Raw genomic sequence first — 26,642 nt, forward strand, 5'->3', positions numbered from 1 at the left:
TCGTCAGAGGCTGGCAAAAAAAGCCAGCAGGGGCCACCAGTGCTGGAGGCCTCCTCTGGCAAAAAAGCCGGCGGGGGTTGCCAGCGCTGGAGGCCTCTTCCTCTTTGCCGGCCCCTTTGCTGTCGCTGAGTGGCCCCAGCAACATCACATGGAAGGCCCCAGCGATGGCATTGGGCCTCTGGGAGGCCCGCTGCCGCCGCCGGAGCCCTCTTCAAAGGCCCCAGCAATGGTAATAGGCCTCCCAGAGGCCCGCTGCCGCCGCCGGAGCCCTCTTGGAGGGCCCCGGCCACCACAACGGGCCTCCCAGAGGCCCGCTGCGGCTGCCAGAGCCCTGTTCGAGGGCCCCAGCGGCCGCAGCGGGCCTCCTAGAGGCTACCGCCAATGGCGGCGAAGTCACGTGAGACTTCGCCTCTAAGCCACCGCCATTTTGTTTTGCAACATGGCGGCGAAGTCTCGCACGACCACATCAAAGGTCGCACAAGACTTCGCCGCCATTTTGAGAAATAAAATGGTGGCGCCCGAAGCGGCAAAATGCCACAATCGGCGGTGGCGGCAGGAGTGAGCAGGGGCTGGTCGAAAGGCCTCCGTGGGCCACATCTGGCCCGCGGGCTGGAGGTTGCCGACCCCTGGTCTACACTGATCCCTTCTACAGGTGATTCATAAAATGTCCTTAAACCATAAAACTTCTGTGCTATAAATTACAGGTTTCTGTGCCAACCAACTCCCTTCCTACCCTCTAGAGAGCCAGCATGGGAACAGCCTAGAACAGTGATGGAGAACCTCTTACAGACCAAGTGCCCAAACTGCAACCCAGACCCCACTTATTTATTGCAAAGTGCCACGTCCCTGTGGCTTTCTAGTAAGAAACTCTGGCAAACTCTGTGCTAGGGCAACAGCATGTGTGCCCACAGAGAGGGCTCTGAGTGCCACCTCTGGCACGCGTGCCATAGGTTCGCCATCACTGGCCTAGAACAGCAGCAGGAAATATGCAACGCACAGGCTGTTTTGAAGTCTCTGAAACCTTCTAGCATTGCCCCACCCCATTGAGAATAAAAATTCAGGCAAATTTTCAGGAGAAAAAACTCCCACCACAACAAAAAAATAACATTTGGGGTCCCTGTACCACTCACAGCTCTAACAAAAAGCTCAGAAATCAGCCACATTTTACCCCAGTAGTGGAATGAGAACTGGTATCATTTCCTGGCACATATGAAACAATGGAGCAACCAGTGTAGTGCTGTGTGACCTCCATATCATAGCTAGTTGGGCACTCTGGGTAGAAGTGCAAGGCAACTTTTGTGTACTTCACTCTCCAGTACAGGACACTGAAAGCAATCATCAGGTCATTGCTAACTATTTACAATGTAGTGAATTTAAACATTTTTATAATACTTCACATACAAATAAATCATACAAATAAGTGCTGTTAATAGCATACAAATAAATCAACATCCTCAATCTTCACGTGATGGTATAAGGTAGTTTGAAGTTCTCTTCACCTACTGTGCTCTATTTTCTTCTTGCTAAGTAAGGCGTGGTGGACTTGCCTCTATATTCGGTAATGGAAAGCTTTATAAAAAGATCCTCTATTCCCCAATCAAGTTGCCACTTCCTCCTCCCCGATTTGACTCTTGGCTGGCACAGAGTAGCATTTTGACATTTTAACTGCTTCCAGAATGATAGATGGTGACACCAACACATGAATCAAGCACAAGGTGGCAGTCCATCAATTGAATGAAGGCTTCACATGGCACTAATACACCTCTGTAAGCAGCAGGAGAGAACAGGAATGCACAGAAATATGATACTTTTGACTAATCTTTTAGCAGCATTAACATCGCTTGTGTAGCTAAGATCCCATCATATCCAATAATGAAGAAAGATTCCTATGAAGTCAGCTAGCATTTTGGAGATGTGGCACAAAAGTATGTCATACTGAGAATCCAGTCCATTACAAATAGTACGCTGGAAATGGGAATCCACAATGATTCTGAAGACAAATTATTTTTTTGAAGAGTGGACAAAATTTCAATTCTCTAGAATTAGACTGGACCAATATGCACGCATTTCATCTGAATGGCCTTTTCTGTTCCACTGTAACACAATCACATGTTCTTGAACAAATCTAGTAGCATTCATACCAAGAACAAAAGCTCAAAAACCAAACAGAGGCGTGATCATCTTGATATCAAGTGCAGAAAAATACATGTACACTTTACAGTCTTGGAAATCAAAGGCCTCTGTGGTTAAAGTATGATTCTTCTTTAATGGCAAGTGTTACTTAAAGGCAGCATTAAATGCCCGTCCAATAATTATTCTCCGTACTTCACTGGTTCCTGCCCCAATTTCATACAATTTGGCATCACGCAGAAAGCGACCCATAGGGTAGTCATTGATATAGCCATTTCCACCTGCAAGATAAAGAGAAGATATGGAAGGCTAAGAAGAGACAAATGTACTGGACGAAGAATAATCATGTGGGAGAGAGGTCTGCAGGATGATGAATATTCAAGCATGAATAGTTGAAATGAGAATCGTGCATAAGGACAGGTTGCATACCTGTAACTGTAGTTCTTTGAGTGGTCATCCACACAAATGGGTTATTCTGTGCCTGCGCAGCATTTCTGGATCCTACTGGAATCGCTAGGGAAGACTTTTTGGCAGTAGCTCTGCCCATCCTTTATATAGGCAGGATGTCTTCCCACCCTTTTTCAGTTCCAAAAAGGTCTGCCGTAAGAGCAGACAAGGAAGAGAGAAGGACACAACAGAGGGGAAGATGGGTGGGATTTGTGTGGATTTGCAGATGACCACTTGAAGAACTACAGTTACAGGTAAGCAACCTATTCTTCTTCGTGGTCTCTGCGAAGAACACAAATGGGTTAGACTGGCAAGCTTGTTTCTCTATGGAGGAGGGAGTGTCCTGGCAATAAATAAATTATTAAACCAAAAAAACAAACAAACCCCCCTCCCCCCCAAAAAAAACCCAATGTGAGTGTCAGTTATTTGACATGTGCCAACTAACCTTAGTGCATTCCGGAAAGGAGAACAGCTCTGCCAAAGGCTGCATCACGTCGGAGTCTGGTATCAAGTCTGTAGTGCTTGATAAAGGTCAGTGGTTGTGACCATACCACAGTCTTGCAAGGGAATTCCAGCGAGGGAGGCTGAAGATGCAGCTACTGCCCTGGTGGAATGGGCTCAAATTCAAGCAGGCGGAGTCTTCCCAAAAATCTCATAAGAGAGGAAGATTGTGGAAGTCATGCATTTGGAGAAACCTTGAGGTGTGACTGGAAGCCCCACTTTGGGGTTGGAGTAGCAGACAAAAAGTCTGGGAGAATGACGAGAGGACGCAGTCCTGTCGAGATAGAAGGCTAGCGCCCGCCTGACATCAAAACACTGGAGCCTGCACTCGGTGTCGGTGGTCAGGTTCGGGGCTAGCATTGGGAGAATGATGTCTTGACTGAGGTGAAAGGTGGACACAACCTTTGGTATAAAGGAAATGCCCGGACGGAGGACAACCTTGTCCTTAAAATTTTTCAGGTACGAGGGCACAGAGTTCACTGGTCTGGCGTGCTGAGGTGATGGCTACCAAGAAGGCTGTCTTCCAAGTGAGGAGCCTGAGGTCACAGGAAGCCAGAGATTCAAAGGGTGAGGTAGCGAGTGCAGCCAAGATGAGCTAGAGGATCCAAGTGGGGGTTGGGATCACTACTGGTGGTCTTAGGTTGGCTAAGCCCTTACAAAAATTAATCACGAGCGGGTTGGTGAAGAAGGATGGGTGGCCGGAAAATTGGAAGTGGGCACAGATGGCCGTGAGGTAGCATTTTAAAGACGAAATGGAGAGACTGGATGCTGAGAGGTGGTGGAGAAAGTTCAAAACAACAGAGACAGTGACCTTGGAAGAGGTGAGTCCCGCTGAGGACAAAAAAGCCAAAAATTTAGCCCATTTGAGGGCGTAGGAGCGCTGAGTGGTAGGCTTTTGGGGAAGCCACTCTGGCGATCAGAGGAAATGGAGGGAAGGCATAGAACTTTTTGCTGGACCATTGGAAGAGGCAGGCATCCCCTCGGGACCGACATGAAGGGATCTTGGAACAGAAGTGGTCGCAGTGAGTGTTTAGATGAGAGTCAAAAAGGTCGACGTCCTGCGTTCCCCACAGAGAAAAATGGCGGAGGGCAACCTGAGGGGTCAGTTGCCACTCGTGACAGGAGTCCGGAGCTCTGCTCAGTTTGTCTGCAAGTTTATTCTCCTCTCCAGGGAGATGTATGGCTTGCAAGGTGAAACGTCTCCGGATGCACCAGTTCCAAATTTGAAGGGTGAGGCCGTGAAGGGTGGCTGACCTGGTACTGCCCTGCTTGTTGATGTAATACATCACAGTCATGTTGTCTGTGAGGAGGACGACGACCTGGTTTCGCAGGGAGGGTTTGAAGGCCTTCAGTGCCTTCTTTACCGCTAGCATCTCGAGCGCGTTCATGTGGAGTTGGCGCTCTTTGGGAGACCATTTCCTGTGGACAGAGAGGTCGTTGAAATAGGCTCCCCAGCCAGTGTTTGAGGCATCGGTGGTCAGTGAAGTCTGAGGCTGTGGTGGCAGAAAGGGAATGCCCACCAACACATTGAGTGAGTTGAGCCACCAACAGAGAGAGTGGGTGACAGGCCTTGGAACAGTGAGCCACTTGCGTGGATTGTCGAAGGTAGAGTTGAAGACCGAGAGGAGCCATTACTGGAAGGGATGCATATGGAGACGGGCCCACAGTGTGACATATGTAGTGGATGCTATATGGCTGAGGGTGACCTGAGCTGCTTCCACAGTGATGAGCCGGAAGGCAAGGCAGTGACAAATTGCAGGCCCAAGGTTGAGAAACCTGTGATGAAGAATGTATGCTCTGCAGGGCGTGGAGTCCAAGGTGGCTCCTATGAAGCGCACCCGCTGGTTTGGGCAGAGGATGGACTTTTCCTTGTTGATCATGAATCCCAAGTGGTGAAGGAGAGAGAGTGCCGACTCGAGATGGGAGAGGAGCATCTGCCTGGACGGGGCCACGAACAACCAGTCGTCGAGGTAAGGAAAGACGATGATGTTTAGTTGGCGGAGGTATGCAGCTATGACTGCCATTCACTTTGTGACCACTCTTGGTGCAGTGGAAAGTCCAAAGGGCATTACTCGGTACTGAAAGCAAATGGGGCCAACAGAGAAGGCGAGAAGGTCCCGGTGGTCCTCTTGGATGCTAATGTGGAAATAGGCATCTTGAAGATCCAAGATGGCAAACCAGTCTGACTCCTGCAGGAGAGGCAAGATGGAAGCCAAGGTTACCATACGGAAATGCTTGTAAACAATGAAAGAGTTCAGGAAGCGCAAGTCCAGTATGGGACAGAGGTTGCCTGTGGCTTTGGAGACGATGAAGTACCAAGAGAAAAGGCAATGTCAAGTCCGGGACGGGGAGATGGGCTCGATGGCCCCTTTTTGAAGCAAGGAGCTCACTTCATCAAGAAGGGTGTCTGGAGGGGGAGTGGTGAGAATGATACTCCTTGGGGGAAGAGGATTGCAGCTCCAGGGCATAACTCCTACAGACGATGGAAAGCATCCAGGAGTCAGATGTTATGGAGGCCCAAGAGTGGTGGAAGTGGGTCAGGCGATCCTCAAAGGGAGTTGATAGAATGGAGTGTGCTGGGGAGCTTCAGAAGTGGCGCTTACCTTGTTCTGCATCCTTCTTATGGAAGGGTTGCTTGTATTTCTGTTTTTGTTGACGTTTCCCTTGCTGTTGGGGAGGGTAGTGCTGTTGCTGGTAGTCTGAAGACTGGTTGGATCTACCCTGGTTTTGGGGGGGGGGGATAGGGGGGTCTTTGCCATCCCGAACAATGTTGAGAAAAAGGAGGGTGAGAAGTGGACGAAGAGGACACACCGTATTTATGGGCTGTATTCTTCATTTTGTTTTTGAAGTCCAGCTTCTCATTAATTTACTTATGGAAGAGTCCCATGGCGTCGAAGGGGAGCTCTTCGATGGCCTGTTTGGCTTGAGGCGTAAGATCTGAAGACCTTAGCCAGGCGTGGCATCGGAGGGCCAGGGCACCCGAGAGCTGTCGGGAAGCGCCGTCAGCCGAGTGTCGGGCCACCGATATATGGTGCGAGGCCAGTGCATGAGCTTCTGCATGGATGGCCATGGCCATCCGTCTCTTATCCTCAGGGAGGTCTTCATACAAGGGAAGAGCTTTCTCCCAAAGCTGCTGTTGATAGGCAGCTTTACAAGCTGAGTTATTTTGTATCTTAAGGTACAATACTGCAGAGGCATAGGATTTCCGTGCCATGGTGTCAAGCTTACAGCCCTCTTTGTCATTGGGGGTCAAAGCTGTCTTCGGTGTCAAGTGAATCTGTGAGGCTTCCACAATTGCCGAATTCGGGCGAGGGTGCTCAAAGGGCCAAGTCTCTTCCGAGGCTGTGATATGGTAGAGATTTTCAAGTTTCTTGGTGGAAGGTTGTGCCCCTCTCATCAATGGGACCCAGAGCTTGAGAGTCTGTATGGAGGACTTCAATATTTAGGGCCTTGCCCATCCGGATCATTTGTTCAGAAAAGGAAAAAAATGTCATCTGAAGGAGAGGAGGCCTCGAGAAAGGCAAAGACCTGAGACTGTTGAGCTGGAGCACAGTTGGAGATGGAGTGGTCCGCGGATTCAACGGAAGCTGATCTGGTCCTGGTGTGGGCCTGAGTGGTTACCGGTACCGGGAACGAGTGGTGCATTTGCAGGTATATGGCAGAAGCCGACTGTATGGGTTGGACTGGTTCGACTCAGGAAGCCAAGGAGAGACGAGACCGAAGTGGAATGGACGCAACGATGACCTTGGAGGAGGCAAGACAGGTTCAACAGGTTGGAAGGTTGAAACAAAACAGCCTCCATGGACCTCAGAAGGATCAAGAGGCAAAAAATAAATGCCTGTGGCTTGATAAAAACAACATCCCGTCTGGGGGGTTCAGCAAGGACAGAAGATGCATCATAGTCCTGTTTGTCTTCAAAACCAACGACTTCTGAAGTCTAGGAGAGTTGGTCCTGTATCACCACTTGGGTGAAAGGAGAGGCTTCCTCTTCACCCTCCGAGAGTTGGTAGGGTTCAGACAAGGAATGCAGAAAGGCGTCCGGTCAAGCCCGGGAGTCGGGACGAGAAGACAACTGAGGTTGAGGTGCTGGTTGGGCGCATGGTACCGAGCCCAGTTTGGTGTCAGCGGGCTGGGCAGGCGTGTTGGTATGGAGCCGGCGGTTGGAGTTGGAGTCTGGACAGGGACGGGACTTCTTTCCCGAGTGATGGGATGAGTCCTTGGACTTGTCCTGAGATTTTTGCTTTCTTTTCTCTGGTTTGGAGTCTGAGGACTTCTTCCTCTTTGGTGAGGATGGGTGGCCAGCCACATCCTGGTCCGAAGACCTCCGTTTGTCTGGGGTTGACCCAGAGACTTCCAAAGAGGGTTTGCCCTCGGCAGCAGTAGCCTTGGTAGAGACCCTTGGAGGAGACAAAGGGGTAGTGCCCTCGGCAGCAGTAGCCTTGCCAGAGACCCCTGAGGCCAGAGATGGGAGCTTGCCCTTGATGGCCGTAGCCTTGGCAGAGGCTCTAGAGATGTAGGGAGGCTTCAAAATTTGTGCATAGAGAATGGATCTCAGGTGCATCTCCCTACTCTTCCTGGCCTGCGGAGTGAAGGCCATGCAGTGAGGGCAGGAAGCAGGGACGTGGCCCTCACCCAGGCAGAGGAGGCACAAAGAGTGTCTGTGGAGTGCCAGGATGTTTGTTCTACATTCAGTGGACTTTTTAAAAGAGTGTGCAGACATCTTTAGACCAAAGCCGAGGGACGAAGATAAGGAAATGTCAAGGAGTCTGAGTGTTACCATCAATGAGAGTCCAAAACCAAGTCCAAATCACAATCCAAAGAGTAGTCAGAGTCAAACGAAGTCAGAGCAAACGCAGTAAACGAAAGCAAAAGCTAACGAAGGAGCGATTCTAAGCGACGTTCCTAAGCTGCTCATGTGGCGGACAAAAGGAACTGAGAAAGGGCAGGAAGACATCCTGCCTATATAGAGGGTGGGTAGAGCTACCGCCAAAAAGTCTTCCCTAGTGATTCCAGTAGGATCCGGAAATGCTGGGCATGCGCAGAATAACCCATTTATGTGCTTCACAGAGATCACAAAGAAGAATTTACTGATCAGTGACTAAGACAGGACAGAACATAGAATCATAGAGTTAGAAGAGACCACAAGGGCCATCCAGTCCAACCCCTTGCCATGTGGGAACTCTCAATCAAAGTATAGCAGACAGATGGCCATCCAGCTTCTGTTTAAAGACCTCTAAGGAAGGAGACGCCACCACACTCTGAGGGAGTGTCTTCCACTGTCTGACAGCTCTTACTGTCAGAAAATTCCTCCTAATGTTAAGGTGGAATCTCTTTTCCTATAGCTTGCATCCATTGTTCTGGGTCCTATTCTTTGGAGCAGAAGAAAATAAGCTTGTACCATCCTCAATATAACATCATTTCAAATATTTAAGCAAGGCTATCATACCACCTCTTAACCATCGCTGCTCAAGGCTAATCATACCCAGTTCCCTAAGTCCCTTCACCATTTTGGTTGCCCTCCTTTGGACACACTCCAGTTTCTCAACATCGTTTTTGAATTGTAGTGCCCAGAACTGGACACAGTATTCCAGGTGAAGCCTGACCAAGGCAGAAAATAGAGTGGCACTATTACTTCTCTTGATCTAGACACTATAATTCTATTGATGCAGCCTTGAATCACATTGGCCCTTTTAGCTGCCACATCGCACTGTTGACTCATATTCAACTTGTGGTATACTAAAACTCAAGATTCCTTTCACACGTAGTCTCGTTCAGCCAGGTGTCCCCCATCCTGTATCTATGCATTTCATTTTTTTGTCCTAAGTGCAGTACTTTACATTTCTTTGTGTTGAATTAATTTCGTCCCAGGACAGAACCCTGTGGCATCATACTGGTCATTTCTCTCCAGGATAAAGAGGAGCCATTGCTGTTTGGGTTCAGCAGGTCAACCAATTACAAATCCATTTAACACCTGCATTGTCTAATTCACATTTTACGAGCTTGTTTGCAAAAATGTCATCGGGAACCTTGTCAAAGGTCTTACTGAACGCAAGATATGCAACATCCACAGCATTTTCTTCAATTTATCCAATTTTGATAATTTTATCCCAAAAAAATAAATAAAATAAAATAAAAAAAAAAGAAAAGAAAGAAAAAGAAATTAGGTTAGTCTGGCATGACTTGTTTTTCAGAAATCCATGTTGACTTTTTGTGATTATTGCATTCCCTTCTAAATTTTCACAGACTCTCTATTTTATGATCTAGAATCTTTCCTGGTACAGATGTCAGACTAACTGGACAATTGCTGGGATCCTCTTTTCCCCCCCCTTTTTGTAGATGGAGACGACGTTTGCCCTCTTCCAGTCTGCTGGGACTTCGCCTGTTCTCCAGTTCTCAAAGATTATTGCCAATGGCTCTGAGATTATATTTGCCAGTCCTTTTAATACCCTTTGATGTAGTTCATCTGGTCCTGGAGACTTAAATTCATTTAGATTAAGCAGGTATTCCTGTACTACCTCTTTATTTATTCTGTGCTACATTTCCCTTATTGTGTCCTCTGCTCCACTATCCTCAGGTTGAGCACCTTTTCCCTTTTGTGAGAAGACTGGAGCATAGAAGATGTTGAGTAATTCTGTTTTTTCTCTGTCCCGTTAGCATTTCACCATCTTCTCCACACAGTGGCCCTACCATTTCCTTCTTCTTTTTGCTGCAACCATACCCCAAAAAGCCCTTTTTATTGTTCTTAATCTCTCTAGCAAGCCTGAGCTCATTCTGTGCTTTAGCTTTTCTGACTTTATCCCCACACGTGCTCACTATTTGTTTGTTATTATTTTTCATTGATGATTTACCCCTTTTTCCATTTCTTATACATGTTCCGTTTAAAATTTAGCTCAGCTGAAATTTCTTTAGTCATCCATCCTGGTTTCTTGAGACACCTCCCATTTTAATTCCTCATTGGAACAGTTTGAAATTTTGCCTTCAGTATCACCCTTTTGAGAAACTCCCATCTGTCTTGAACTCCCTTCTCTTTTAGTATTCCTGACCATGGGATGACCCCCTATGTCTACTGAAATCAGCTTTCCTAAAGTTTAGAATATGTGTCTATGCCTGGCTTATCCTTTCCACTGTATAATAAACTTTAGAGGAACATGATCACTCCCACCTAAGGATCCCACCACTTGCACCCCATTAACCAGGCCATCCCTGCTGGTTAAGATCAGATCTAAAATAGATGATCCCCTTGTTGCCTCTTCCACTTTTTTGGACAATGAAATTGTCTTCCAGGCAAGTAAGGAATTTGTTAAACCTTGAAGTTTTGGCTGAGTTTGACTTCCAGCAAATGTCAGGATAGTTGAAGTCACCCATCACAAGGAGACTGTATGCTTTATACAATTAGAGTCTGCTCACCTCTTTGTGACAACTACACATGTATATGATCTTACCCAGACACTGGATTCCATCCAAAGCAACTTGAGTAGCACATTCTGCAGAGTAGAGAATTACTCCAGCACAATCCTGATGGAAGAAACAAGATCATGTGCACCAAAAGAAAATTTCAAGGTAAGAAGAACAACTCTTTCAGCCTGTCAAATAATAGGTGGAAACACTTAGGTTTGTTTCCTGTCCAGCTACCAAAAAATTTAAATTCATATAATGCTCCCAGAGAAATTGAAAATATTCCCTGTATGACATTTCTTCTCTAAGCTCTGCAACTCTCTCCTAGCCACCTCCAACCATGAAAAAAATGGACTGCAATTTAGGAAAAGACAACTGTCCTATGTGGCTGCCATCTTTAGAATACATGTACTCACGGTATGTATACTGTAAGTAAGAACAACAACTACTTCTAGCAATATGGTAATTATAATGGCAATTTCATATGCTGCATCTCAAATAAATAAATAAATAAATAAACCCAACAATTCACTGGTATAGGTGTGGGGAGAAGGAAAAGACTACTCAAGACATCGTGTATTTTCTGCCTCTGGTTATAACAACTATTAATCTTTTAATCCCTCTCTCACATCAAATACACAAAGAACAGTACAGGGGCCAAAAAAGAACACCCAGTACTACAAACAACCACCTCTGGACTCACCTTTGCATTGAAATGTCCTCGATCACAAGCCCTTGCCACATTGTACACATACTGCCGGCATGCCATCAGTCTTGTGTAGATGTCAGCCATTTTACCCTGCATGAGCTAAACACAGCAGTATCAGGGGAGGGGAGAAGTAAAGAAAGGAAAACATATTAATCTATTTTAAACATTGTAATCTTTCCTTTCTGTAGACATTTTCAGAAAAGAAATAACTCCCGCCAAGTCGACTTTGACTTATGGTGACCCTATGAATGAGGGACTTCCAAGTCACCCTGTTATCAACAGCCCTGCTCAGGTCTTGCAAATGCAGGGCCATGGTTTCAACTGAGTCTCCATATCTGGAATGAGCTCTCTCTCTTTTCCTACTACCTACCTAGCCAAACAGTACTGTCTTTTCTAATTAGTCATGCTGTCTCATAATAAAATAAATAAAGTAAGTGTACAGGAAAAATCCATATGGCCATGTTAAAACTACTTAATATAACATAAAACCGCACACTATTTTAAATTGAGACAGTAGCCGTTAGGGGCTTTCATAACAACCACCTCCATACCTTAGTGGCTGAAAGAAATGAGAAATGACAACAGAGCCAGCCCCTTTTTTCTTTGGTGAGCCTTTTGACCATTTTAGTGTCACCACAGGAATAGACCTCTCTCTTTTGCTTACTGGCAACATTTCAGGCAGCAGGGAGGCCCTGGAAGATCTCAAATGAATAAGAGATTCATATGGAAGCAGAGTCTAAAGAAACTCTGGTCTCATACCAATCAAAACCAGTACTCTGAGTTGCAGCCAGAAAGAAACTGCTTAGCCATGTACAGTAGTTGATAACAAGTATCAACATGATGTGTTCATGCATACTCAAGTTTAACACTGTGGCAGCCACATTCTAGACCAAACTTACTTTCCTAATTGTCTTTAAAAGGCAGTCTCCTTGTGTAATCTAATCTGGAAATGATTAGGACATCAATGACTGGGGCCATATCTGGTTTCTTAAAAAAACAAAATAAATAAAGACTAATCCTACTTAACAGCAAACTTGAGGAAGTGGGATGACTGAACTGAGAAATTGAACTTTTTTGTAGCTGTTAGGATTTTTATTTGATCTGGTATGAACTGACAAGATGTGTATTGAAAAAATAGGCATCTAATGTCTCTCATCATATATAACCCAAAAGGGTAATTTCTACACAGGGATATTATATGTTGCGGTAACAAACACTTTAAAGAAATGGCTGTTCTGTATCCACTTTACTGGTGTGTGTTGCAGGAAGCACTATGTGCACACACATATATAAACTTTTTGGACTTGTATATCAAACCATAAAATAGGTTTACTCTGAGATTAGGATTTTTTTTTAAAATTACAACTCCCAGAATCCCGCAGTCAGCATGACCATAGGTCATCCTGGCTGAGGGATTCTGAGAGTTTTAATCCAAAAATCGTTCTCAAATGTTGCTCTTTAGTCAACACTTTAGGCTAGTCAACAATTCCCTTACCCTGAAATGGTCCCCAGTTTATACCAGCAGTAAGGAAAGTAACTGTATGAGTGTGTATCTTGTTCTCACAATCTGCTTGGGAAACACAAAACTAATTAATTTCTTGTTGTCTACAAAGCAAGGTGAAACAGAAGCCACAATAACTGGTGCTGGATAGGATTTAATTGGTGCTGGAAAAAGGGATGCAACAATGGTACCAAATACTGCTGTTCTAACTGAAAAGCAGAAAACTTCTAACACAAAATCAATTCCAAATGTGTCTTAGAATAAAACAGCTATAATCTCATCAAGGAGCATAATGAAGAACTCCAACCCAAACTCTGGGTTTCAACAGCACTGAATTCTTGAATGAGGAGTATCTTGGTCTTAACACTATACAGTAATGCCTTTTCCTGTCACTGTATTATCAGACAGCAATTAAGATGATGGGGATGGGGTTTGATAGCTTTAGATTTGCATTTTGGTTATGTGAAACAAACATCATATCTGTGAAAGATACCTTGCCTGGTAAAAACAGATTAATCCAAAATACTTGCTAGATAGTATAATAACTAGAAAGTAAATAAACTATAGCCATATGAAGGGATGCACTAAATGTTCCTTGACAACCATCTAATTACTCTTACCTGGAAATGGCCAATTTTCTGTCCAAAAGCTTCTCTCACGTGCAAATATGGAACGACATTGTCTAGTACAGCCTGCATGATCCTAAAAGAAAAGCACTCTTTATATTTATTTTGAAGCCTTGTATTCTACTTTTGAAAAGGAAGTTTAAAGAGTTCAATTACAAGAAAAAAACCTAAATGATGACCATAAAAATACAAACAATAAAACCAAGAAACCAAAAAAGCAGTAAAAAACATTAAAAGCATCTTCCAAATAGATAGTACCAGCTGTATGCAGTCCCCAGGCCATTTCTGCGGCCCCTAGCTGCCCTACATTTACTTTTTTAAAATTTCCTCACCATATAATTCAGCCCCATTTTGGCCTTCCCAAGTCATTTTCGCATAAAAAAACTTTTTTTAAAACAGGAAGTGAACTCAGTTATCTAGTTCATTTGATCTTTTTAAAAACAGGCCTCTCCTAGGCCTGAAAACATGGTGAAATTAGTGAGCACTGGGGGTCCTCTGGAGAAATAAAAAACAAAACTAAGTTGGGAAGCTCAGGAGTGTCATACTGGCCTTCTGTACAAAGTCTAGTGGCTCCTTTAATAACCTTTCCAGAGCCTTTCTATTCTGTTACACTTTTCTTAGATGATTTTGCAGATAACTGCTGCATTTCCTCTTCCATTTTTTCTGTTTATTTGTTTTAATTTTATTGTATCTTAGTTTTAAAAATTGTTTCATCATTATATTTTTACATGTTTTATAATTTGACTGTCAGTAGTTGCATTACACATTGCTTTGATATTTAATATACTGCTAAGTGTGACAAAATGTCTCATACCAATTAAAACAGGGGCAAGAAGTCATTTTACGCAAAAGAGTATTACAACAACTTTATTTATATAACAAATCGATCTGGGAAGGTTAGAAATAAAATACCACTAGAAAAAGGGAAAGATTCTAATTACAGAATCTGTATGCCATATAAAGTTGGCTAATAAGGGACAAACTAACCTAAGGCATTAGCCTTCTAAAGCAAAATTGAATTGGAAAACTCTTGAATTACAGCTCATTTATTAGTTGTCAACTACTGCACAAAGTACTTCATCACTTCTAAGTCTGATCAAGTTCTCTGAAGAGAAGACTAAAAGTATAGTGTTATATGTCTCCTTGGATGTAAGTCCCATTAAACTGATTTGAATCCCAAGTAAATGGAAACAGGACTATAGATTAACTTTATTTAGTATCTTATCCATTGTTGAATTGCAGTGCTTTACATGGCAAAGGATCTGAACTCCAACACAGAACTCTTTGAACACCATGAGGAAGCCCAAGTTGTAAGAAAGGCTAATACAGTGGGCCCTTGGTATCCGCTGGGGTTTGGTTCCAGGAACCCCCATGGAAATTGCTGTTCTGCTGATTTCATAGAATGAAGATGGCATTTTAAAAGATAGTTTCAAAGATACTGCAGCATTAAAATACTGGAAGATGTTTCCCCCCTCTTGTTGCTGAAGTGCTAAGTTGCACTGTGCTGCAGTGAACTGCTTGTAAAAATATGATAGCCAGAAACATCAAAATACTAGCAGCAGTGTACTGCTATGATAACTGATTAGCCGCCTTGGGATAAACAATGGTTTATCATCATGAGGACAAGCCACAGTGAGCCTTAGGTTCCACGTGCTCTTCCTAGCCTTCTATAGTATCTAGGAGGAGAGCAGAAGCATTAATGCCTGCTTTAATTACAGTTAAACATTTTGTTTCTACCTGGACTAATATCAAACCATAGTTTATACATCCAGTTTGTTTTAACAAATAATTAAGATTAACTAAGGGCCAGTGAAATATAGTGTTTTACGTGCTTTTTGAATCGCCACTCAGCCATGGAAACCCAGTGGCTAAACTTGGGCAAGTCACATTTTCTCAGCTTCAGAGGATAGCAAGGGCAAACCAACACTAAAGTAATCATGCCAAGAAAACCTTAAGATATAATCTCCATAAGTCAGAATCAACCTGAAGGCACACAAGAGCAATAATAAGATTAAACACAGTTTGGGGTTCATAAATAAAACTTCACTGCAGTTAAATATAAAACACAAGTGAAAGTTGTGAGGGAGCAGGGAAACAATAAAGTGCTGTTTACGATTATGCCTGAAACAAGCCACTGTTTGCATTTAAGAACATTGTGTATACCTAGGGTTGCCATAAGTCTGGACCTCCAAACCAGGACAAATGTAGGACAAAATTTTCAAATGTAGGGCACATTTTTTAAAAATGGAGGACATGCAGAAAAAATTGATTTTTTAAAAAAAATGTTACTATAAATGCATGTTTCTTAGGCGTGATCAAAATGGAGAACATTTGGGCATTATGCCTAGACAGATGACAGAAATGTACTTTCCTTTTTGGCCAACCTCCCCTCCCCCCATTCCAAACAGCACATTTGGGCATTGAACATGGCTTTACTTAACATGGCCTCTTGCATATTTCAGAGGCTTATTCCATAACTAAACTCTTTGGGTTTCACACTGAACATGCTATGCATTCATACTGAATATGTCAAGGTGGCTTAACAAGAAGTGGGTTTGCCCTCGGATTCAACTGTACTTCTCAGAAGTGTGTACTTGGTCAAGGGACTTTGGGTTTTTTTCACTCCACATGAGTTTGTAAAAATCAGAGCAACTTACATTGGCCATGCCTCAGAGGCTTGCTGATATCAGTATCACCATTAAAGAACCAAAAACACACAGAAAAGGCACTTTGGAAAGTCACACTCTCTCGGCTTCTGAAACAGTGCTTGCATGCCTCTGAAGGTGACTCATACCATCATCATCATCATCACACTATCATTGTCAAAATAAGGGAGACTTGTTAGCATTAAAAGACCCTCCCCCCCAAAAAAACCACCTTGAGGCCTCTGGCCACTCACTCACCACCTCTTCCTCCTCCTCCTCCCCCTCCTCCTTTTCCTCCCTCTCCTTCTCCTCCTCCTTCATTCGCTGCGTGGCCTGGAAGGAACGGAGGAGGAGGTGGGTGGCGCGGCTGCGCACAAGGCAGTGAGGGGGCCGCGGGCGCGCGCAGGAGAGACACCGCCTCCTCCTTTGCCTTCTCCACGCAGCCGCACGGCCTGGAACGGAGGAGGAGGAGAAGGAGGTGCGCCTCCTGCGCGCGGCCACACACCCCTCCCCACCTCCCTGTTACCCTCCCCGCGCGGCCGCACCACCCACCTCTTCTTCCTCTGTTCCAGGCCACGCAGCCGCACGTAGGAAGTGCACCGCCTCCTCCTTCGCTTTTTCCACGCGACCGCGCGGCCTGGAACAGAGGAGGAGGTTGGTGGCGCGGGCAAGGCAGGGAGGGGGGCGTGCACGCGCGCAGGAGGGGCACCACCTCCTCCTTTGCTTCTTCCACGCGGCCGCACGGCCTGGAACGGAGGAGGAGGTGGGTGGCGCGGCCGCGCAGGGAGGCAGGAAAAGGTGGGTTGGCACCGCGTGGGCCCCGGACCAGGACCGATACATGGCTGGGCGCCAAACCGGACCAGGACCGGGAGGGGGCCCCCAAAAGGGGGTTTGTCCCGGCGTCCATCGGGACATGGCATCCCTATGTATACCCAGTACTCCCTCCTCCCCCCTTTTACCTCTTTAAATAGTAAGTCTGTATGTAAGCAGTAAGTCTGTAAGTATCAACTCCTACACCAATGTAGGGACTATCCACACAACTGCTGACATGAATATATTGAATGCACTCATTTTCAAACCATCTTGATGGCAAAAAGTGTGTGTCAATATTCCAAGTGACAATAATAGGAGTAAAAAAGATCAAGCCCAGTCAGAATAATTTCTCCTTGAGATCAACACAGGCATTGTAAAAGAATTACCACCCTAAACTGATACAATAGATGAAAACATGAAATAATATGTCAGTAGAGTAATAAAGTAATGTACACTTACCCCAGAGGTCCACCAGACAATATAAGTCTCTCCAGATCTAAGCCACTCATCAACACATAGACACCTTTACTCAGTTGTCCCAAGACATTCTCAGCTGCAAGAATCAAATGAAGGTTGGTTACTTGCATACCCACACAAGTATCCTAGATGACAGGTATACCTGACATATGTTATAGATGTGTATACACCCACACATGTAGATATACATGTAAATATACAGCTGCACTTTCTAGTAACTGCCATAATTTCAAGCAACACAAGAGAGAAAGCAAAACCATGATTCTGAGTATTACGTACCTTGCTCAAAAAAGGAGAGTGTGTTATGGCCCCAGTTTTGACCCCACTATGAGGCAACATATTATGAATAAATTAGCAGTGATGTTATACTAATTGTGTTGTAAGGGGTACTTAATGAAGTGTATTGACAACACAACTGGAATATGAGTCTAACACATAAATAAACACACACACACACTTTCAACCAATATGTGCAAAGAATTTAAAAATCCATATGAATCCTACATCTCAAATTTTATGCCTTGCCTAATCTAAGACATCTGATTATGCTTGTTTATTCAGCATGAATTATCCTGCTTTTGCTAGTAACAGGGAGGAGTTAACAGCTAAGTCTGGCACAGAAACATTTCCCCTTGAGTTGTGGAAATCCTGATAAGCAGCATCCTTGACTTCAAGCCTTCTCTAGGTACTGACAGAAGACTTTGAAATCTGCTTTTCATGTTAAAAACTACCAGGAATTTTGCTTTAAAATAAATGAGCGTGTCAAGAAGGTGAATTCTGTACACCTAATATCTTGTTCTGAACTCTAACATGGCGTACAGAAAACATAGCCCACCCAGACAAGGGGAATAAGTGTTACACATTTGCTGAAATTGGAAGTGGAAAGAATACTAACTCTTACTCATTCACTCACATGCCCCAGGGCCTGAGGAAGGAAATATAGGGGCCACTAAAAAACAGTAGCATAAGTTGAAAACAGTGGGCAAATAGCTAGTGGGTAATGCAGTTTAGCAGAAAAACTTCATAAAGCATTACCTTGTGAAATGCAAAAAGAGAGCAGCATCTGATTTCTCTGAAAGTACCTTAGAGAACAACCTTGAACAATTATGCCTCAGGCAAAATACAAGATGAGCCTTCTGAATCTGCTTCTGCCCACTGCTACATGACCCAAGACTGTGACTCCATGGGTACTGCTCACTGTCAAAGGAACTTACGCTACACTCAGTGGAGCACAAGCAACACTAGACCATACACTAATATAGCTGTCAGGGTTGTAACACTAAAGTATACTTTGATCTAAGTGAAAGATTTATTCTTTTTTTTATTTTTTTTGAAGATGCAAGAAACTACTGAAGCAGCTCAATATTGAGCAACCACTGAAGTGGCCCAGGGAGATCAGGGACAGATCAAAAAGAACATGAGTATTTGGCACTGTTGCTGATCTCTTCCACTGCACTGAGGACAGGGAGTCTGTTCCCACAAAAGGGCATGCATAGATGAAAAATACATTCTGAGAAATCCATTTCATTGCCAGTTGTGATGAGACTGCAAATCTGCAAAGAAAAGGTTGTGGAGAAAGAGCATGCAAACAATGAGCCCTGGACTCTTTAACATCTCTCACACACACACACACACACACACACAGAGAGAGAGAGAGAGAGAGAGAAGGTCAGTGTATTGGACTGGGACTTGGGAGACACAGGTTCAAGTCCCTGATGAGCCAAAAAACTCAGTTCAACAGTAAGTCATTCTTTTGCTCAGCCTATCTTACTTTACAGGATTGTTGTGAGAAGAAAGGCTGAGGGAGAAGTGTACACACTGTCCTGAACTCATTTGAGGCTATGAATTTAACTAATAAATAATAAAAAATAAACACCAGCAAATGATCAAAAATACATCATTACAGAGATAACATAAAGCAACAGATCTTTTCCATTAAGTACAAAACAGCAATACAGAAGCTGACCAAAGGCCCATCTAATGCAACATTTCCACTGTGGATCATGAGGTGCCTATCTCATGTGCACCAGCAACTGATATGCAGCTGCAGAGTGCCTCTGATATAACAGGTGACACACAGCTATGCTGATTAGAAGCCACTGATGGCATTAACCTCCATTAATTTATCAGTCCTCCTCTAAAGCCATCCAAGTTGGCAGCCATAACTGCATCATGTAGCAGTGAATTCCACAGTTTAACTATGTGTCTGGTTTTCTGGGTAGTGGCCAAAGCTTTTTAATGGGTGATCCTAAGACATAATCATCCTCAGTGTTAGCCCACTCTTGGGTCCAGCTTCCCAGAAGAGGAGGCAGTTTCGTATCAGTGAAAATTTGCTCAAGTCTGCTGAATTCTTTCAGCACTTAAGAGAATGCTGACTTCATTTCTTAATATTTCTTTCTACAGTGATTTGAATATTTTGATAACAATTATAATTATAAATACATTTATTTACAGGTGAATGTATTTATAAATAAAGAGAAAATAACAGAGCTACTGTATATAGAAGGTATAATAGCTTCAGCATCACTCACCAGGAATCTTGCAGTCCTCAAAGATTAATTCACAGGTATTTGAACCTCTCATCCCCAGTTTATCAAGTTTTTGAGCAGTACTGAAACCAGGCATGCCCTGAAGAACAACAAAGGGGAGAAGGGAAGGGAACTACATGAAACTCCTGCTTCATTAGAAGCCAGAACAGATCACAATAATTAAGACATCCAAGTTAGCAAGTCTGCACTGAGTGGGGGGTCAGCAGCTAATCACATAGGATTGATCTGTGTGGGAGAGAACAAATATATCATGTGAGCACCACAGTAAGGGAAGCAAATGCACATTAACATGGCAGAGCTACAAAATAAACTGAAGAGTGTAATCAGTTATAATGTGCAGTTTTTTAAAATTAGTAATTACATGTAAAAATAACCTTCGTCAATACTCCATATCCTCATCCTATATTTCAGTGATTTTTACTTTTCACTTATGGTATACTTTTTTATACCTAAACCAAAGTACAGGTTAACACAAGCATGCAAAAAGTTGTGTATTTCTGTTATTTTAGGGAAAGGCTTTAATTTTGCCATTATTAGGCAGATAGCTTATCTTTCCTAAGTTTTAATTCTTAAAAAGAGTAAAATCTAATGTTGTGTAAGTGGAAGATAGCTTGTGCAACTGATTTTTTTTCTTTCCTTTCCCCTTGCAGCTTTGCTACATCCCCAAAACCTGCTCCAGACATTGTGGGCTGTGCCCTGTGGGACTACAGAGGAGGAGAGGAAAGAACAGTCCAAAATGGAGAGGAAGACTCTTCCGTCACTTGAACGAGATTCACGTTAACAACTGATTTTCCACTGCAACAGGAATTCCCAAATCACAAGAAGGAGCATTTGGTGTTCAAATTCAAGGATAGTGGTTTTGGAGCTGGACTCAAGAATAAATAATTTGATTATGGATAAGAAAGCATAGGTTGCTTGTATCTTGATGTACGTTTTAGCTAGCTGCCTGACCATTACAAAAGCAATGCATCTAGGACTGAATGGGATAAAGGTATACTGAATGAAGAACCAGCATAGTGCAGTGATTTAAGTCTTGGACTGACTAGGACTCTAAAAGACCAGAGCTAAACCCTATTCAGCCATGGATATACATTTGGTGACCTTGGACAAGCCACACTCTCTCATTTAAGAGGAAGGCAATGGTAAATCTACTCAGAATAAATTTTGCCAAGAAAATCCTAGGATAGTGTTGTCATAAGTAGGAGTCAACCTGAAAGCACATAACAATATCATCTAATACTGAACCAAATGCCTAATAAAGGGGGACCAGCTGATGTTTTAAACAGATTATCTATTTAGATGGGAATGATCCGTGGTTTCCTGTGAAGGTTATGTACTGACCAGTTTTAAGGCATCTTTGTAGACTGTCACACTTAGTTTTGACTGGATAGGCAGGAAGGTGTTAGCATATATTTAGAGTCCCACAAAAGCAACTCTTTGATAAAAGCAACAGCAGACACATAGATAATAGAATACTAGGATTTATACCTCCCTATGACCATTCAGGCCTCTCTCTTATTCCTGGTAGCTTCCAAGCCTCTTGCCTCCCTTCTCAAACTAAACTGATTCTTTAGGCCAGATGCCAGAGTGATCTCAATCAATCTAAAGCACAAAGCACACGTTAAGAACATCAAGGTTCAATGTGAATCTGGTCTGACCTAGCACATTACATATTACACAGCAATTCAGAGGACAAGCAGGCAGAGAATTAAAACTAAAATCATTTGAAATAATAATATATTGAAGTGTCCCCAAACAGGTTCCACTGCATTCCCATTAGTTATGTAAATATGTAAAATGAGTCCCCACACTTGAGATGAGGAAGAATTTCCAGGCCATAGTACAACTCCCATAATTTCTAGTTGGACTTGAGCTTCTGGTTCTCTTTTTCTAGAAATTAAAAATGGGAAGTTTTAAAATAATGGGGGACCTAACCAGAGTTTGGAAAAGTTATTTTGGGGACTACAACTCCCAAAATCTGGCCAGGGGGTTCTGGAAGTTGTAGTCCAAAAGGTCATTTCCCCAAAGTTTGGTCCTGGCAAACACCCACACTTTCCATTTCTGGAGATGTCCACGGGGAGTCCTCTCTTCAAAGACAGACCTAAATCTGTTCTTATCCAAGACAAGCCTTTAGTTTAGAACACACAGGGAAGGTCATCATAGTCCCTCGTTCTTTTCTGTTTAATGTACAAGTTATACAAGTCAACAGCATGCAAGTCATTGGCATAACAAAACTTATCCTCTGTGCCTATCCTTTCTTTTGGCAATATTCCTAGTTTTACTCAACTAGACAGAAGCCTAACTTCACACTTCAAATAAAGGCAAGATGTGCCTTTTCTCCCCTACAACAATAAGCTCTCTCTCATCCAAATGTCAAAATACCATCTGGAAAAGATTCGCAAGAAAGAGGAACAAAGACAGGGTCCATAAACCTACCTTTTCCACAATGAATGCTGTTATACCCTGAGAAGCTGGAACAACACTTGGATCAGTTTTAGCATAAACAATGAGCACATCAGCATCTGGACCATTAGTAATCCAAAACTTGTTCCCATTCAAAACAAAACAATCCCCTGGGAAAAAAGAAAGGGTTAATTCTCAGCTGGAAAAAAACATCTAGGAGTAACCACCTCCCCAGGCAACTGAGAGCTAAAGGTACTCAGGACAATTCCTCCAGGTTCTTCATCACCAAAACCTACCAGCTTTCTTCAGTATCAAAACCTACAAGCTCTTTTCCTTGGGTTCAGAAAGATAACTAATGGTGTAGCAATTATTAGTGTGTGGGGGGTGGGGTGGGGGGGTTATTGGTGTAATGTAGCATGCTGGATTGAGATTTGGGAAATCCAAGTTTTAGCTCCTACTGAACCATAAATTCACTGGGTGACCTTGGGCCAACTATTCTCTCTAACCCTATGACCTACTTCACAGGGTTGTTCAGATGATAAAGTGGGGAAGAACAATTATATGTATGTATGTCACCTTGAATTCACTGAAAGAAAGGCACAGTATGCTCATAACTAATAACTATAAGAAACCTTGCCAGTTTCATCTATTTCAAGATCCAGCAATAGTCGAAACAGACCTGCCTATTTCCACCACTAGAAATGCAGACAAGTCACAGTTCAGCCTTTTAGCTCTTTCCACAAAAGGGTGGTTCTCACAAAACAAAAAGGTAAAATTGTCCACAGTTAATTCTTAGAAGTAGTCATAAAATAGAATGACTGATTCACTGGACAATGTTTTTCAAATAATATGAGGTTCATTTCTTTCTCGCTCTCACATATATACCCTATATAGCCAACTATAAGTCGACCTCATGTATAAGTTGAGGGCAGGGTTTTGGGGCTAAAATTATGGATTTTGATATGACCCATATATAAGTCAAGGGTAAAATTTAAGGGTATGTGACAAAGGATCTAAGCAAAGGAAAATGATGCCAAAGAACTTAACAAAATTCCAGCAGGCATAACTGTTTGTGCTCCCACTAAATGCTGGATGGATGAGAGAGCAGAGGGAGGGCAGTGCTTTCAGGGCTGATTACATTTTTGCCTTTCACCAAGGGATGGTTCCCTTTTTATAAGAGTTAAAGTACAGTACGTACTTACACTGACCCACTGATAAGTTGACTCATGTTTTTTGGGTCAATTTTGTGACTAAAGTTTCTAGACTTATACATGAGTATATATAGTAGCTTCTAAAATTTAATTTCCTCCACACGATTTCTCAGAGTTTGAACTGAAACTCCTAGAATTGCCCACCCAGCACAGAATTCTGAGAGCTGTAGTCCAACCCCATCCCCCCAAAAGCAAAACAAAAGAAACCCCACAACTCTTGCTTTAGACAGAGATGGAGCTTCAATATCTGAAGCAGCCAACCAGGTCTTTCTGCTCTCACACATATTGCAGTTATATCATCTGTTTTATTACTTGCTATTTTATTTGGGAAGTGCACAGATATATTTCAGTAGTTGAGCTTGTAATGACTGGGCATGATGGTAATGATACAACCAGAGCTTGGAAATTTTACTTTTTTTGGCCATGGCCATGCTAGCTAGGGAATTCTGGGAGTGATAGTTAAAAACAACAAAATGCACAGAAAAAGTTAACATTTCAAAAAGCCACATCAAAAAAACACTTTGGTTCTTTTATAAGAAACATACCAAAAATGGACATATCTCCTCTTTTACCTTTTCTGTCTGCTCTCAGTTTCATGGAGACAACATCAGAACCAGCATTGGCTTCACTCATTGCCAGTGCTCCTATATGTTCTCCATTGATTAGCTGGAATGACAAGAAAGAAACAAAGAAATAGGCTGTAGCCATCACCACACTCACCTTAAAAATATCATAATAAATCTGATATGCTACAGTGATTTCCACCCTCGCTTCTTCCAAAAAGAAAAAAAGGAAAAGGAAAAGGAAAAGGAAAAGAAACTGAAAGCCTCCCATGCTGTGGAAGAACTCCAAATGGGGATGTTACTCATGGCGAATTCTCCAAAGAGGTTTACTGGTGCCCTAGTGAGAAATGGCACAAGATCAAACCATTTCAGTTCGCTGAAGACATGGGCAAATGAGCAATGCAGCTATTGCTCTGGTTGGCTTTTTTAGACAGGAGACAGTGCCAAGAGAACCATGCTAATGGCCATATATATCCCTCTCACTCCCTGTCCTGCCCTGGCCTTTGAAAACAGATGACCAGAAGGGGCAGACAACCTGGTAAAAAGCCATCTTACTGAAAACAAGATTTTCTGCAATGACATGGAATGATTCAGGGGAATGAAATATGATGCCAAAATGTTAGGCAATAAACTATTGCTTCAACACCCCTCAACCCTTGTAATGGATGAACAGATGGTCATCCTCCTTCTGTGTTCCCTTATGCCACTCTTTGGCACAGCAGCCTCTCACTCCCCTCCCACCTCTCTGCAATTTCATTCTATCCATCTTTCTTTGTCTCCTCTGCCATTTAGCCTATTCTGTTTCTGAACTTATTGGCTACACCCTCTGCAGGGACAAATTTCATATGCAATCACCTATGAGATAATGGCCAACTCAACTACCACCCTACTACAATCTTGCTTTCAGATTTCAAGTTATTGATATTGTAGCACCTTTGGGACTACAGAAGGAGTTGGCAGCATGAGCTTTCATGGACTTATGTCTACTTGCTCACATGCATATGGAGAAGTGGAAAGCGAGGGACAGACTTATAATGACTGTTATTGTTGTTGTTTTAAGCAAAGGAGGGGAATCTTTGGGTCAACAGAGACAACCGCTCACCACTGGCTATGCTGGCTGGAGCTCCTAGATACTGAAGTCCAAAACACATGAAAGACCAAAGATCTTCCTCTTGTGCATGAAAGACAGTCTTGGCTTTGGGGTCTTTTAGAGCCGGTCTGCACTGGCTTTCTTTTTCCCTAAACATGCCATAGATAACCCATGGCAGCAAACAAACTATGAGGCAAGGTTTGTAAATATACCTTGTATGGAGTGTATTTCAGACAACTCTGAAGTGTTTAATTTAAAATACAGCAAATTAGGGCCTACTACAGGTGAATTAACTGCAGCTCCTGATTTGTAACAGATATAATATCAACTTCTGTTCCTGGTGAAACACATAAGGCAGTCTTGCATTGCATGGTCACTGCTGATCGTTATCTGATATTTGATTTGATATTTAATGTTTTTAATTTGTTGCCTGCTTTTTAAACTAATTCTATCTTGTATTATTATCTATTGTTTTATATATATATTGTTATTATCCTCTAGAATGTATGCCATTGGCAGGTTTCTTTTTTATCGATTTTATTGATTGTATGTACAGCGCTGTGTAAATCTACAGTGCTATATTAATAATAATAATAATAATAATAATAATAATAATAATAGATGTTGCATGTGCGAACTGGAAAATATTGTATTTCACTGGAAAATATTGCATTTGAGGGGAATGAGAGGGAGAAAGAAAATGACACCATCTCTATAAATACAGTTCACTCTTGGCTTACGCAGGGGATCCGTTCCCCCCCCCCCCCCCCGCGTAAGCCAAATACCGCGCATGCTCAAGCCCCATTCAAGTGAATGGGGCTTGTGCATGTGGCAGTGCACATGTGCCACGGGTGCACGCCCCATTCATCTGAATGGGATGTGCTGCCCCTTGCGCCCCACATGGCTTTCAAGTATGCTGAAAGCCGTGTATGACGTGGGTGCACTGTACTGAGCAAGCAGCAGAAAGGAAGTATACTGCACAAAATTCTTCTTAATGCAAGGAACCCAGACTGTTCCAACTTGCACCTCCTCTGAGAGCAGGGACGTAGCCAGGATTTTTAGGAAGGGGGGGTTCCAGACTAAGTGCCACCATTATAATGGGGCTTGAGTGTGGCGGCGCAGCAGCACACACCATTCATTTTTCTAATGGAAGGGGGGGCCCGGACTCCAAGAACCCCCCCCCCTTGGCTCTTCCCTGCGGGAGGGCTTTGAGTTACATATAAAACAAATTAATATGATCTACTGAAGCCATCCACCATTCAAAGGTAGGACGAAGCACTAGGTTCCAAAGAATCATCCTTCCAACTGCTCAGTTATGGACAGTTTCAACAGGTCATTATAATCTGAAAGGCAAACTTTCCTAGCTCTGCTCTAAGGCATATGATGAAAAGAAGGTGCTACAATTTATCTCTGCAATAAATAGTATAACTAGGGACATGTATACTCTAAAGTAAATACAGTGGTACCCCGGGATACGAATTGATCGCGTTACGAAATTTCCGGGATACGAAAAAAATAGATAGGAAAAAACTGTTCCGGGTTACGATATTTTTTTCGGGTTACGAAAAAAATATCGGCGCGA

General features: G+C 43.2%; 1 protein-coding gene across 1 annotated transcript in view; it reads right to left on the bottom strand.

Annotated features, from left to right (window-relative positions):
- Nucleotides 1-1,368: 1,368 nt before the first annotated feature.
- LOC121933217 (isovaleryl-CoA dehydrogenase, mitochondrial) overlaps nt 1,369-26,642 on the bottom strand; it is a 50,118-nt gene continuing 24,844 nt past the window's right edge. Inside the window, exons 3-10 of the mRNA XM_042472633.1 lie at nt 23,980-24,073; nt 22,230-22,366; nt 19,776-19,872; nt 17,227-17,320; nt 13,304-13,385; nt 11,177-11,281; nt 10,521-10,593; nt 1,369-2,411 (exon numbers count right to left, since the gene is read on the bottom strand). Coding sequence (XP_042328567.1) covers nt 2,278-2,411; nt 10,521-10,593; nt 11,177-11,281; nt 13,304-13,385; nt 17,227-17,320; nt 19,776-19,872; nt 22,230-22,366; nt 23,980-24,073 — 816 coding nt within the window. The 3' untranslated portion in view covers nt 1,369-2,277. The remainder of the gene's footprint in view (nt 2,412-10,520; nt 10,594-11,176; nt 11,282-13,303; nt 13,386-17,226; nt 17,321-19,775; nt 19,873-22,229; nt 22,367-23,979; nt 24,074-26,642) is intronic.

Source organism: Sceloporus undulatus, chromosome 1, assembly GCF_019175285.1.
Source record: "Sceloporus undulatus isolate JIND9_A2432 ecotype Alabama chromosome 1, SceUnd_v1.1, whole genome shotgun sequence".
Classification (NCBI taxonomy): Eukaryota; Metazoa; Chordata; class Lepidosauria; order Squamata; family Phrynosomatidae; genus Sceloporus; species Sceloporus undulatus.